The sequence below is a fragment of the Galleria mellonella genome, unplaced genomic scaffold, assembly GCF_026898425.1.
Source record: "Galleria mellonella isolate WM207_F2 unplaced genomic scaffold, CSIRO_AGI_GalMel_v1 utg746, whole genome shotgun sequence".
Classification (NCBI taxonomy): Eukaryota; Metazoa; Arthropoda; class Insecta; order Lepidoptera; family Pyralidae; genus Galleria; species Galleria mellonella.
The window spans coordinates 922,911-936,287 of record NW_026442148.1 but is presented as its reverse complement, the minus strand read 5'-3'; the positions used below and the strand labels follow the sequence as shown (position 1 = coordinate 936,287).

The 13,377-nt window shown below is 37.4% G+C and overlaps 1 protein-coding gene across 1 annotated transcript; it reads right to left on the bottom strand.

The window, feature by feature from the left end:
• Window positions 1-6,380: 6,380 nt before the first annotated feature.
• On the bottom strand, window positions 6,381-13,212 carry LOC116413766 (UDP-glycosyltransferase UGT5-like). Its single transcript, XM_031914518.2, has 4 exons — window positions 12,249-13,212; window positions 9,364-9,586; window positions 8,148-8,367; window positions 6,381-6,845 (listed from the first exon to the last, which is right to left on the bottom strand). The coding sequence occupies exons 1-4, from the start codon at window positions 13,074-13,076 to the stop codon at window positions 6,578-6,580; spliced, it is 1,539 nt and encodes a 512-aa protein (XP_031770378.2). The 5' UTR covers window positions 13,077-13,212; the 3' UTR covers window positions 6,381-6,577.
• Between the last annotated feature and the right edge of the window lie 165 nt (window positions 13,213-13,377).

Sequence of the window (13,377 nt, the reverse complement as noted above, 5' to 3'; positions counted from 1 at the left end):
TTAATGTTATGCTAAACATTTTTTGGACTGAACACTGAATGTTGAATCACTCCATTAACTTCATTTTCAGTAAAACATGAACCAAAAGAACTGAACCTTGTGACTGATACGTTAAACTTATGAGAAATAACTATACTCGACGGAAACAATGCTTCCAGGATTAGAAAATCGAACTTAGCGTTTTGATCATTTAAATAATGTTTATTTCTTCATTTTCTTGGGGGGTATCATGGACGAAACAGTATACTCTGTTATTTCCATAATACTGCTCATGTCTATAGGCGACGGTTACCACTTTCCATCAGGTGGGCCGTCAGCTTGTTTGCCATTCTAAGTTGTATAAAAAAATATTCACAGAATAGATTAATTAACAAGATCTGTTTGAGTTGATAATATAGTTTTTATGTTTGAATCTCTACCGAAACCGAATTTGTGGATTTACTTCCCCACAGTTCCCAAGATTTGTCGGTTATATTGTTCTCTTTGTAATTGTCTGGTCCTTCGGCGTACTGGAAAACAGGGTACGGTTTGAGGACCTCTTTGTGTCCTCACTTCGTCAACACCAAAATACTTTTTTTGGATTAGTAATGGAAATTGAGAATCCCATTGCTAGCAATATACCCAGCCAGGTCGACGTCCTCGTGGTTCTCCCTGGAAACTATCATGGTTAATTCCTGATGAATTCATCATGATGGGCTAACTGGCCTGTTTTCATTCTCATCGATCATCTGCCAGCGTATCCCGTTAGCGCAGGTGGGGTTGCCATTTCATTTTCACCCATAAAAAAAAGACGTTTTGATGGTGTTGCAGAAACTGCTGAAATTGCCGCTAACTTATTTTTTGACAAGCTTATCAAGAACACGATAATTAATAATAGATATTTCTAACTAATGCTTGGAAAAAATGTCTTCATTAGATGTTTCAGAGATACAGATTTTTTCGAAGGATTGAATGTGAATGTGCATGTAAGAAAGACTCTATTTTCCGCGCTTAGCCTCTCATTTGGGCCGTTGTGCGTATGAGTCGTGGCTAGTACAGCCAACCTAGCTCCGCCCAGAAGCGCAGAAGCTTCCTGGGTTCTTCACAGGCCTCACGGAGCGACCTCACCGTTCCGAGGATTTCTAAACGTTGATGGGCCTTAGCCTCACATTCCAGGATTACGTGAGCAGCAAAGTTCAAAGGATTATAGTTTGAGTAATATTCTACATACTTGAGAGGCGTAATAGTTTATCGTTATCTAATTTACCTATAAGAGCATTAAACACATGTATAAAAACACCAGCTATTAATATATAAGTGTTTCTTATTGGGATAAATACAAAAATAGTACTGTCCAGTGTCAGACAAAACTGTCGATTCGATTTCGACCAAATTTTTCGAGTTTGAGTTGGCTGAAACCGAAACAATTTCGAGAATTTATCTTTCATGTCACTACAATTGTAAAAATTATTCTTATGATTCTCTCTGCCTTATGGCGTTCCAAAGTTCGAGTTCGGGTTGGCATTTCTTTTCCAGGAGTATCGTAAAAGGCGACTAAGGGAACTTATTGGTCGAAGGATGGGTAGCATGGACGGAGCGGCATTCCCCAGCCATTATCTGTCCACTGCTGAACATAGGTATACCCCATCGATGGGAGGGGGGGAAGGAATTTTAGAAATCGGGCTTAGTAAACCTATTACTAGCAATGTAATCAGGTCGGCTTCTTTGTGATTCCCTCTGGAAACGATTATGATTGATTCATTAGTGAATTTATCATAATGGGCTAACTGACCTGCATTATTCTCACCTATCATCCCTCACATGGACGTTAGACATGATTTTAGTCTTGTACATGTTCATATTAAAATATACCAGCGGGTCTACCATGAAAAATATTCCGAAATTTCGGGGTCGAACGAAACACAAATTTGATGTTATAATTACATAATATATACAGTTAATTACCGTTTAACAATGTTAAACTATCACTCCTTTAGACTATTAACGTAGGATTTATGACGAACGAAAATTAAAATTCCATTTACTGAAACGAACAAACAAAACACGAAATTATGTCCGAAAATTCGGAATTTCATTTCATGGTAAACCCTCTGTTTACAAACCGAATTTCGGTTTCGGTTTTGATCGAAATTAGATTTTGGTAATAGATATAAAACCTTATTTAGATCCGACACGACAGTGTATACCTCTCTATTGACTAATATATTCTATTGAATACTTAGAACATTCTATTTGTGTACCTACTAGTAGCGGTTCTCAAACTTTCGAGTGATTTTTTTTTTATTTTACGAAACAGCAAATTATCTACTATTTAATCTAATTATAAATCGAAAAAACTTTGGATATTTGTCATCATATTTAATCCAAATTTTTTTATGAAACTTGGAATAGATAATATTATATATATAATACTGATAACCGTTGTCATACATAAATACATACAAACAGTTTGAATCTCTGCCTACAGTATGGGGTTCTTCAAAAAGGGTGTATTACGATTTTTTCATGGTCGTCAACACGCACGTGACACCCCTAGTGTTACAGACATCTATAAGCTACAGTGACCATTTACCATCAGGCGGGCTGTATGCTCGTTTACCACCTTCGTGGTACCAAAAAAAAAAAACATGAAAAATAATGTCTCTAACATGCTTATACGAAAAAAATTAATCCAAACTTACAACGTGCCCCGGCTTCGCGCGGTTCTTTTTTCAAATAAAGCAAAGCCTATGTTACTTTATAATAACGTAGCTTTCTACAGATTTAAAATTGGTTAAGTGTTTTTTATAATTTATCCGTTACAAACATAATTTAATTTTGTCTTCCATAAACAGAAAACGTGAGTTCAATTGTGGAAAATCAGTTGTTTTGATTTAAAAACTAAACTAATAAATCGATTTTGATTAACTTAATCAATCTGTAAGTATAGGTATCCTTTTCGATTAAAATAAAATTTTTCCAAATCGCTTTATAAATGACAAGGTAAACAAAAAATTTCATCGAACTGATAACTTATTCCCTTCTTAAATCAGTTGAAATGGCAAAAGGAATCATTAATTTATTTCAATTGATTGAATAAACACGACAAATAAAAATCTGTGTGTGAATTAACAAAAAAATAGCGTTGTATGTAATAAGTTTGTGACTAAAATGCTAATCTGTTGCATTACACTCAAACAAGTAATAATAGCTTTAAGCTAAGAGAGAATGAACGAATGACTGACTGATTGACTGATTGAATGAATGAATAAACGACTAATTGACTGACCGAATGACCGACCGACTGATTGAATGAATGAATGAATGAATAATGAATAAATGACTGACTGAATGAATGAATAATGAATAAACGATTAATTGACTGACCGAATGACCGACCGACTGATTGAATGAATGAATAAATGACTAATGAATAAACGACTGACTGATTGAATGAATGAATGAATGAATAATGAATAAATGACTAATTGACTGACTGATTGAATGAATTAATAATGAATAAACGACTAATTGACTGACCGAATGACCGACTGACTGATTGAATGAATGAAAGTATGACTTACTGACTAACTGACTGACTGAATAAATAATAAATAAAATAATTTAGATTATGCTGAACCCATTTTAGAAAACATTGAACTATAGTAATTTAAATAAATGTATGTATCTACTTCATTTGTAATGTACAAAAATAAATTAGAAAAAGAATTCTATTTCTGTTATTCTTATCGCTTTATTACTTTGTGTTATATTTATGGCGGAAGTAGAGTTCAATGGATTCCAGTAAATTGTATATAAACTAGAGTTTTTATTTAATGGATGATAAAGGAATGATAACCCCGCCTGCGCTGACGGTATACGTTGGCGAGGTACCAGTGAGGGGTGATAGGTGAGCATAAATACAGGTCAAACGGCCTATCGTGACGTCATCATCATCATGTCAGCCATTATACAGCCACTACTGGACATAGGTTTCCTCCATAGATTGCCATAAGGAACGTTCCTGAGCCACCTGCATCCACTGACTCCTGCACTGCATTTGAGATCGTCACTTCATGTAGTAAGGGATCGTTTTACAGTGTTTGTCTGTACGGGTCGCCATTCAAGAACTTTTTTTCCTCATTGGTTGTCGGTTCTTCGAGCCATGTGACCAGTTCATTGCCACTTCAGTTCATTTATCCTTCGGGCTATGTCGGTTAGTTTGGTTCTTTTGCGGATATCCTCGTTTCGGATTCTATCACGCAAAGAGACTCCGAGCATAGCCCTCTTCATAGCCCGCTAAGTAACTTGAAGCTTTTGCACACGGGCAAACGTGTAGGACCATGTTTCGGTTCCATAAACCATCACTGACAACACGCACTGGTTACAGACCTTCGTCTTAAGAAAAAAACAACATTGTGACGTATTCGCTAAAACTAGCCATAATAATATCCAGGATGCACCGCGCAGAGGTTGAATTAGGGTATATTGTTAGCAGGTAGAACCGAGACGACTTTTGTACAAAGTTTTTTTATACCACTGAGGTGGCAAACAAGCATACGGCCCACCTGATGGTAAGCGGTTACCGTAGCCTATGAACGCCTGCAATACCAGAGGTATTACGCGCGCGTTGCCGACCCTAAAGAAACCTCTTTACCCCCCTTTTGAAGAACCCCATGCTGTAGTCTCTTGGGAAAACCTTGGCTCATTCCATAACCTGAGTGTTCGTGGGAGAAAGCATCTCTAAAACCGTGTGAAAGTCTCCCACTGGTATCTATCTATCCTATTTAAGAGCTGCGCTCTTGTCAGTGGGGCTCTTGCCACTCACTACGATTTTCAGCGAGTCTCTTCACCTCTTGATACGATACGACACCAACCTTTTCCTTGATCTGCTCCTTCCTTCTATCTTACCTTCTATTTTTTTTTTTACAACACAGGGGGCAAACGAGCATGCGGCTCACCTGATGGTAAGTGACTACTGCCGCCCATGATCACCCACAACACCAGCGGCATTGCAGGTGTGCTGCCGGCCTTTTAAAAAAATATGCTCTTTTCTTGAAGGTTATGTTGTCGTATCGGTTCGGAAATACTGCTGCTGGAAGTTGATTCCAAAGAGTGGTCTATTATAATATTCATAAGTCTGTCGTGTCGTATCAAGTGTCCTAACATTCTTTCCCTCTGATCTCAATTCATGAACATGAACATTCTGTCCTCAATACTTCTTATAATTTGTCTCGTTTCCTTAACCCTAAGTAGGACCTCCTCATTGTTAATTCGAATTCTCCAGCAAATTTTCTCCATCCTTCTCTAGCACCACATTTCAAATGCTCTAAATTTATTCATTGCTTTCTGAGTTAATGTCCACGTCTCACATCCATACAAAGCCATACTCCAGATGTAGGTCTTGATGAGCCGCTTTCTAATATCTTATTTTATCTTAGCCTTTAAAAGGCGTTTTTTGTTATTGAAGGCTTGTTTGACCATGGCTATTCTCGCAACTACATCCGGAGTACATCTGGAGTCACTTGTGATTAAACTGTCTAAATATTTATATGTATTTACCTGTTCTAATCGAGTATTGTTAACCTTTATAGTATAATTGTGTTGAAATATATCTGAAAATAAAAATGTATTATAAAAATATATTATATTATATTATTATGTAATTATTTGAATTAAACACAGGCTGCGTTTCGGTTTGAAGGATGGGGTATGGCGTGTATTTATAGGGTACAGAGGAATAACACCTGAGTCCTCAGGAATAGCAATGCATGGGGGGTATCATGGGCGAAACAATATACTCTGTTATGTCTACGGTACTGCTCATGTCTATAGGCGACAGTTACCACTTTCCATCAGGTGGGCCGTCAGCTTGTTTGCCATTCTAAGTTGTATAAAACAAAGGTCATTTTTAGTCGCACTCAAGGATTGGTGCTCTAGAAATAGACCAAATTACATATAATCTTTGTTCATAGAACGACTGTTTTTGTTAATAAAATTGTATGACATTGTGAGACCATTTATTTGACAAAGGTTTGAAACGTTTCGCTCGAAGTCTGCGCCCTACTTACCTAAATACCTTTCCATTCATTAATAGCCAACCTTGAAAACAGTACATAGATTACAATAGTAAACTTATTATAAATACAAACAATTACAAGAAAACAATAGGCGGCCTTATCTCTAAGAGCGATCTCATATCGTGTATATATATATATATATATATATATATATATATATATATATATATATATATATATATATATCATCCATCAGGTGGCCCGTCAGCTTGTTTGCCATTCTAAGTGGCATAAAAAAATAATTATTGTTATAGATACTAAACTGTAAACAAGATGTCGGATTACATTATAAGAGTGAGCATAATTGTTTTAGAAGTATTTTTAAACATTTATTTATTTATTTATTCTCCATTTATACCATTACAAAAATAATAATAATAATAGGTACTTAAGGCGGAGTTTTAAAATACTATGTATATGTATTTAGATTGCAAGGACCTTACATTTTTTCCAAAATAAACCATTTCTTTATTCAAAATTTCGCTATTTTTCAATTATTATAATTTATTGTAACAAATTTATTTTACACATATTCTCCAAACGAGCCTGAGAAGAATCTTAGCGCCTTTGTAAACAGCGAAGCAGGCGAGGAGCGCAACCGCGGCGAGGAGCACGATCAGGTCCAGCTGGTAGTAGCGCGCCCAGTGCATGTTGGCGGCGGGCGCGCGCAGATACGGCGCGCCCGCGTGCCGCAGCACGTGCTCCGTCCACCACACGGCGCGCGCCAGCGGCGGCAGGCGCTCGTCGTGCAGCAGTAAGCTTAATTGCAGAATATTTTGGCGGTAGCTGAAGTTTATCAAACATAGACAGCATGTTATTTCTTCTTGCATCTCTAAATGGCAAACAAGACCATTTTACCAGAGGGAGACTTTGTAAAAAAGTCGATAAGCCTCCCTTGGGGGTTTTGCCAGTAGTTGCTCCGCTTGGCAGGCGAATTAGCAACCGCAGTTAAAAGTTACTTTAAAGATGTTTTGAATTAGCAACCGCAGTTAGACTTTGGAGATATTTTAAGAGGGACGCTATTGCCCATCCCTCGTCCTCCCTTAGTAATCTCTTACGTCAGCCACGGAGAAAGAAGGGGTATCCTATTCTACGCGGGGACCACTCGGGAAAATAAACAAGGAGTTTTTTGTATAATACAATCTGGAGTTAAAGACTCGAAACCAAAAAAAGTCCACCGAAATTTAACAGAAATTTCACTTGCTGAAAATCAGCCAAGTGAGAATGGATGAAGTCATTTGTCACATCATGATGCATTTGACAAGAATTAACCACAGTGGTTTCTAGAGGAAACTGGCTGGAGCCTGATCTGATAGGGTACATTACCAGCATCCTAAAATTTTCTTTCCCTCCTCACCACTGTATTTGACGAAAAAACCCTTAAAGAGGAGCGAGGGGATTGTTAGTAATGCGGATTACTAGTCCCATTGCTAGCAATATTTCCTGTCAAATCGATCTCCACGTGGTCCCCCCTACAAACCATCTTGCTGTATTCCAGATGTATTCATCACGATGGGCTAACTGACCTGCCTTTTCATTCTCACCTACCGCAGGCGGGGCTACCATTCCATTCCATATCAGCTTTAAACTTAAACCAGAGTGAGACTTTGTACAAAAGTCGATTGCTTGGGTACCTCATATATCTCGGAATAACACCTGAGTCCTCAGGAATGGCAACGCATGGGGGGTATCATGTTCGAAACAGTATACTCTGTTATATCCATGATACTGCTCATGTCTATAGGCGACGGTTACCACTATCCATCAGGTGGGCCGTCAGCTTGTTTGCCATTCTAAGTTTTACAAAAAAAAAACTGTCTACTGCTGAACAAAAGCCTCTCCCTTGGGGGGTTTTGCCAGTAGTTGCCACGCTTGGCAGATGGATTGGCAACCGTAATCAGGTTTTAGAGATATATTAAGAGGGACGCTGATGCCCATCTCTCGCCCTCCCTTAGTCGCCTCTTATGACACCACGGGAAAGGAAGGGGTGGCCTATTCTATGCCGGGATCACATGGCGACTATTCCATTATCGTTATATCATTATATTGCCCATTACGTTCCATTATCATCCATTAAACAGAACTAACCTTTTGTCTTTTATCAGAGTATTAATAGAGTCTTCAAATCGTTCTTCTGTTAACATCTTCATATCCAATCTCCGGCCTATTTTTAATCGGATGTAATTCTCGACGTTAACGAATTGGTCTACTCTATGCGGCATCCCAAGCAATGGTACACCAGCAACTATAGCTTCTTGCGTTGATTGGAAACCGCCTTGAGTTATGAACAGCTTGACCTTCGGATGCTCTGAAATTAAATCAATATAAAACATTCATCATCATCGTCATAACAGCTTTTAACGGACTTAAAGACTCAACACCACGGAATTCTCTACCAGTCAACCATGAGGTGAGCAGAACAGTAAGTGGTGCATTTTATATATGATATTATAAATACATAAATACTTTATTGTTTTCTCCAAAAGATTACAATAGTAATCTTATTATAGATACAAACAATTACAAGAAATAATCACAATGAGAAAACAATGGGCGACCTTATCGCTAAGAGCAATCACTTCCAGGCAACCTTTGAATGGAGAGGAGTAATTATAAACAGTTTGATTGAGAGGAGGCACGATTAGAATTATACTCGTATTAATATTATTTCAAAAACATAATGTATATTATAGTGGCGTTTATATATAAAACAGGTTAAAAATAAGTCTATTTGAATAAAGATTATTTCTATTCTAAATCGAGAAACTCATCTGAAACGTTTTTCCCAACGTCGGAAATACAAGGGGGCAATTTGATAGTTATGGGGGGGGGGGGGGAAATTAACTCATCTGTATCAATATAAACTGGGCGATTAGAGTCATCAAGTAAACTTTGTCGGAAAAAGGTTCAAAATGTTCAAGAGGGGCATAAGAGAGTTTGGGGAAAAAAAGAAAAAATTTTTATGATACATACCCAGAACGGCAAATAAGCCTACGCCTCAGCTGATGGTATACGATCATTTATAGACATGAACAACACCATGTATATCACAAAATACCTTGATATATCCAGGGTGTCCTTTCTATCCCCATGTATTGTTATCGCAGAGAACCATGGTGGGCTTCCATATCGTGTAATGTCACTGCAATATCCTATCCATCAAACCAAAACATGACCATGCAATCACACCAGCTTTACAGCAGGAAAACTTATGGGACAAAGGTGCCCATGAAGGTGGTTTATGTACAAAGTCTCCCATTAGTATATAGTCATTCTATGTAAATCTATATCAATATTCACATACTCAACAAAGCCTCCTGCGGTAACCACTTTGATATCATGATGTTCCCACTGCGTCCAGGCAGCCCGTCTTCATTCCACTTCCAGATCACCTGGTAGGGCAGTCTGGACAGCACGTTGACCATCATTTGCAACTGTTCTGCAGATATCCACGCTGTCTCCGAGATGGAGCCGAAACTTATGTATATCACATCATTTGGCAGATCATCAAGATAACTCTTAAAATCCTGTAATTTTAAACACACACCGTTAAGTGATGGGATGTTATGTGGAGGATAATTTATTTATTTTACAATTTATTACACTAATTGTAATTGTAAGTGATACAAAAGGCGGCCTTATCGCTAAGCAATCTCTTCCAGACAACCTTTGGGTAGAGGACATTGAGAAAAAAGACAAAGGCTAGGTGGCGCACGATTATATAGATACTAATGTATACAAACATACATATTTAAAAACAAATATATACATAAACATACACATATTTAATAGCACACGTACAACAGAAGAGAATGACGGATAAAGATGAACAAACAATGATGAAGAAACAACTGCAATAGAAGAGCAAATAGTAATCTATGACTCAAACAGAGTAACTAGCTATGAGAAGCTTGAAGGAAAAATGATTTTTCTAAGAAATAGGTGCGCAAATTGTGTTTAAAAGCTAACTTGCTTAGAGTAGATCTTGTGTCAAGCGGGTGTGTGTTCCAGTGTTTGATAGCTTGAACAGTGAGAGAATAAGAAATGAAGCCCGTACGATGAGCAGGCATATGAAGAAATAACATTAACAAGAATTTTGCTTCGCTATAGATACTTTTTCATGAAACTTGGCTATATCAAAATAGTAAAGATTGTCTTTAGACATGAACAGCACCATGAAAATGGACTATTTTACTCCGAAAAAAAATACAGTTTCGGCTGTCGCATAACTAATATGGAACTAATGAGAGAGTAAACCCTGTCGATTGCATAGACAATTATGCAACTACCTTCGGTGTTCATTCAATAAATTCACATGTAGTTCCGGCATATAATAGACTACCCCTTCTTTGCCCGTGAGTAAAGTAAGAGGCATTTAAGAGAACTTAATAGCCGAAGAATAGGCGGCAGTGCCACATGGTACCTCTTAAAACATTTCAAAGCCTAACTGCGTTTGTCAACCTGCTTGCTAAGCGAGGCAACTACTTACAAAACCACCTTATGAGGGAAATCTATGTTCACTAGATCAGGAGGAGAAAATAACGTTAGAATTGGGGATTAGTAACCCCATTGCTAGCAATATACCCTATTAGGTCGTCTCTAGAAACCATCATGATTGCTTCAATTGAATTCATCACGTTAGTCCAATTGGTCTGTTTTATCCTCACCTATCATCCTTTACTGCCAATTTATATATACTAATAACGTAGACGGGGTTACCATTATTGAAAGGTTGAAGGTCGAAGGGTCGAGGGTCAGAATTTGGATTTAAAAAAAGATAAATTTCTAGTCTGAAAATGATGGTCGTCTTTTTAACCGGGTTTTGTAAACGCTTTTAGCTTTTGTCTGTCAAATATCTTAACGGTCAAAGAGGCTGCAACAATTATCATGCACTAAAAAAAATTACATCGACGACAGCGCCATTTTATTGGCGGAGTAATTGTGTTACCATTTTTAGCAAGTTTTCAAAAATAATTTCACTTCACTTGTCATTCCTAAAACTGAAAGAAAATAAAACTAAATGATATTCAAATGATGGTGAAGTGAAAACAAATATTAATTACGAAATCAAGTACGAAGTGTATTTGAACAGGTGGCCAGTTTGGAGGCAAACACACCGTTAGACACTCGATCAGTCCACGTAATAAGATTTTTAACCGACTTCAAAAAAACAGAAGATTTACGTTCCACTGTAAATTCTTTAATATTTGTTTTGTTCCCTGAACTTGTCTGCATGAGCTTAAATTAATCATTATCATCACAAAAGCCGTCATCTGCTGAACATAAGCCTCCCCTAAAAGTAGGGGTTTGCCAGTAGTTGCCATGCTTGGCAGGTGGGTTGCCAACAATAATTAAGCTTTGGTAATGTTTAAAGAGCTGCTTGTCTTTTGATCATTAAGTTCCTTTAATCGCTTTTTAGGATATCGACGGAAAAGGAAGGGGTGGTCCATTCTGTGTTGGGGCCACACGCGAACTTCTTAATATGCTAATTCAGTTATAATTGTAAATCCTAAAAGATAAGTATTCTATCGGACACGTCTGATTGAATTGTTCCGAAGGCCTTTTTAAAAAGCCGGCAGCACACCTGCAATGCCGTTGGTGTTGCGGGTGACCATGGGCGGCGGTAGTGACTTACCATCAGGTGAGCCGCATGCTCGTTTGCCCACTGTGTTGTAAAAAAAAAATTTAAAACACGTAATTACGCTGAAGATATATGAAAAGAAAAATGTGCGTGTATGAAAAGATTGATGAATTTGGAAGAAGCTAAAGAGGTCTGTTTGAATCGAAGCATTTGGCGTTCCATTGTTTCTGCCTACCCTAATGGGAGACAGTCGTGACAGATATGTATGTATGTATGTATTTATTTTCAATATATCACGCGGTATGACCAAAAACGATAAGGAGGAAGTGAAAATGGTTAAGAAAAATACACCAATTTTTTTTTAAAGGATGAGAATGGAATGGTGGCCTTGTCTATGTTATCGAAATGCGAGAGGAATGATAGATAAAGATGGAAGCAGGTTAGTTGGTCTATGGTGACGAGTACCGTAAGAATTAGCCACAATATTTTTCAGGGGGAACCTCGTGGATGTCAACCTGGTAAGGTATATTGCTAGCTATAAGACTTGTTAGTTACTATCCTTTTCCCCCAAAATACGCTTTTGTCAATTGCATTACGACCATACCAACCTTAGGCAGTTCCTTTTTAGCTTTTAAATGTATACCACTAACATGCACCACACTGGGTGGGGTCGGCACATTCATTTCCCAAATACTATGCATGTTCACCATGAGAATGTTTACATTCTCGTTCAACTCACTCAAACTGGGAATACCGGGACCAAAGTATTGTTTCAAACGAATATCATTGTCTTTATCCTGATTCTTGTATAAATTGGTAAAAAAGTAACTATCATACAACTCTTTTATGGTCTCCGAAAACGAATAACCAGTCAATTTGGTGCTAAACGCCCCAGGATACAATATAGGATGTGAAACCACTCCAATATCTTTATACTCTGAGAAAACTGAATTAAAAGAATTGAATCTTATAACTGGCACATTGAATTTGTAGAAAAACGCGATACTCGGTCGGAACCATCCCTCCAAGATTAGCAAATCGAACTTAATGTTGCTGTCTTCGATAATTTTTCTCACATCTTCTGTTCCCAAACATTCGTAAAATAAGTTGCTTAATTTCTCTATTGCGCTTTTTGCGGCAAACTTTCTATCAGTTTCTCCGGATATACCTGCAGGGACTGGCATCTTGGTCCATACTTTATCCAATTTGTTTATTGCACCGATTTCTGTCAAATTTTTCGGTGCTTCCCCTTTTTGGAACATAGGATTAGGTGTGATGACAACTAGTTGATGCCCTCGATCCACTAACTCTGTCGTTAAAGTATGAAATATTCTCTGGTGGCTTCTTGATGGTAGCACTAAGACAGCCAAAATTCTAGCTGATTCGCTCCTTAATATAATCGCCAAAAATACAAACACTAATAACAATTGCTTCATTATTGTAAATTATGTATTTAGAGATTGAATTTGCAAATTAAATACAAGGTGAAAATAAGTAAAACAGGTACAAAAATTACAAGAAATTACAAAACACTTAATATACTGTTAAACGTATCAAACCATCTGAATGAATAATCTGCTTTACAATGAATCAATAAAGTTCGTTTAACGAAAGAAGTAGGTATGTGGTTTATTATTGTAATACAAATATATCTCTCATCAAAAATATAAAATGTAAAAAAGTGCCAAGTCTTGTAACGCAGTTATTTCACTGTTAACCGAGTTATTTTAATTAGTG

What these genes read in the sequence shown, in the direction of transcription:
- LOC116413766 (XM_031914518.2), bottom strand. Translation starts at nt 13,076, where the DNA reads ATGAAGCAATTGTTATTAGTGTTTGTATTTTTGGCGATTATATTAAGG. An exon ending in CTAAAAAGGAACTGCCTAAG is followed by an intron (nt 9,587 to 12,248) that starts GTTGGTATGGTC and finishes TTAAAATTACAG; the next exon opens with GATTTTAAGAGTTATCTTGA. An exon ending in ACTCTGATAAAAGACAAAAG is followed by an intron (nt 6,846 to 8,147) that starts GTTAGTTCTGTT and finishes GATAAACTTCAG; the next exon opens with CTACCGCCAAAATATTCTGC.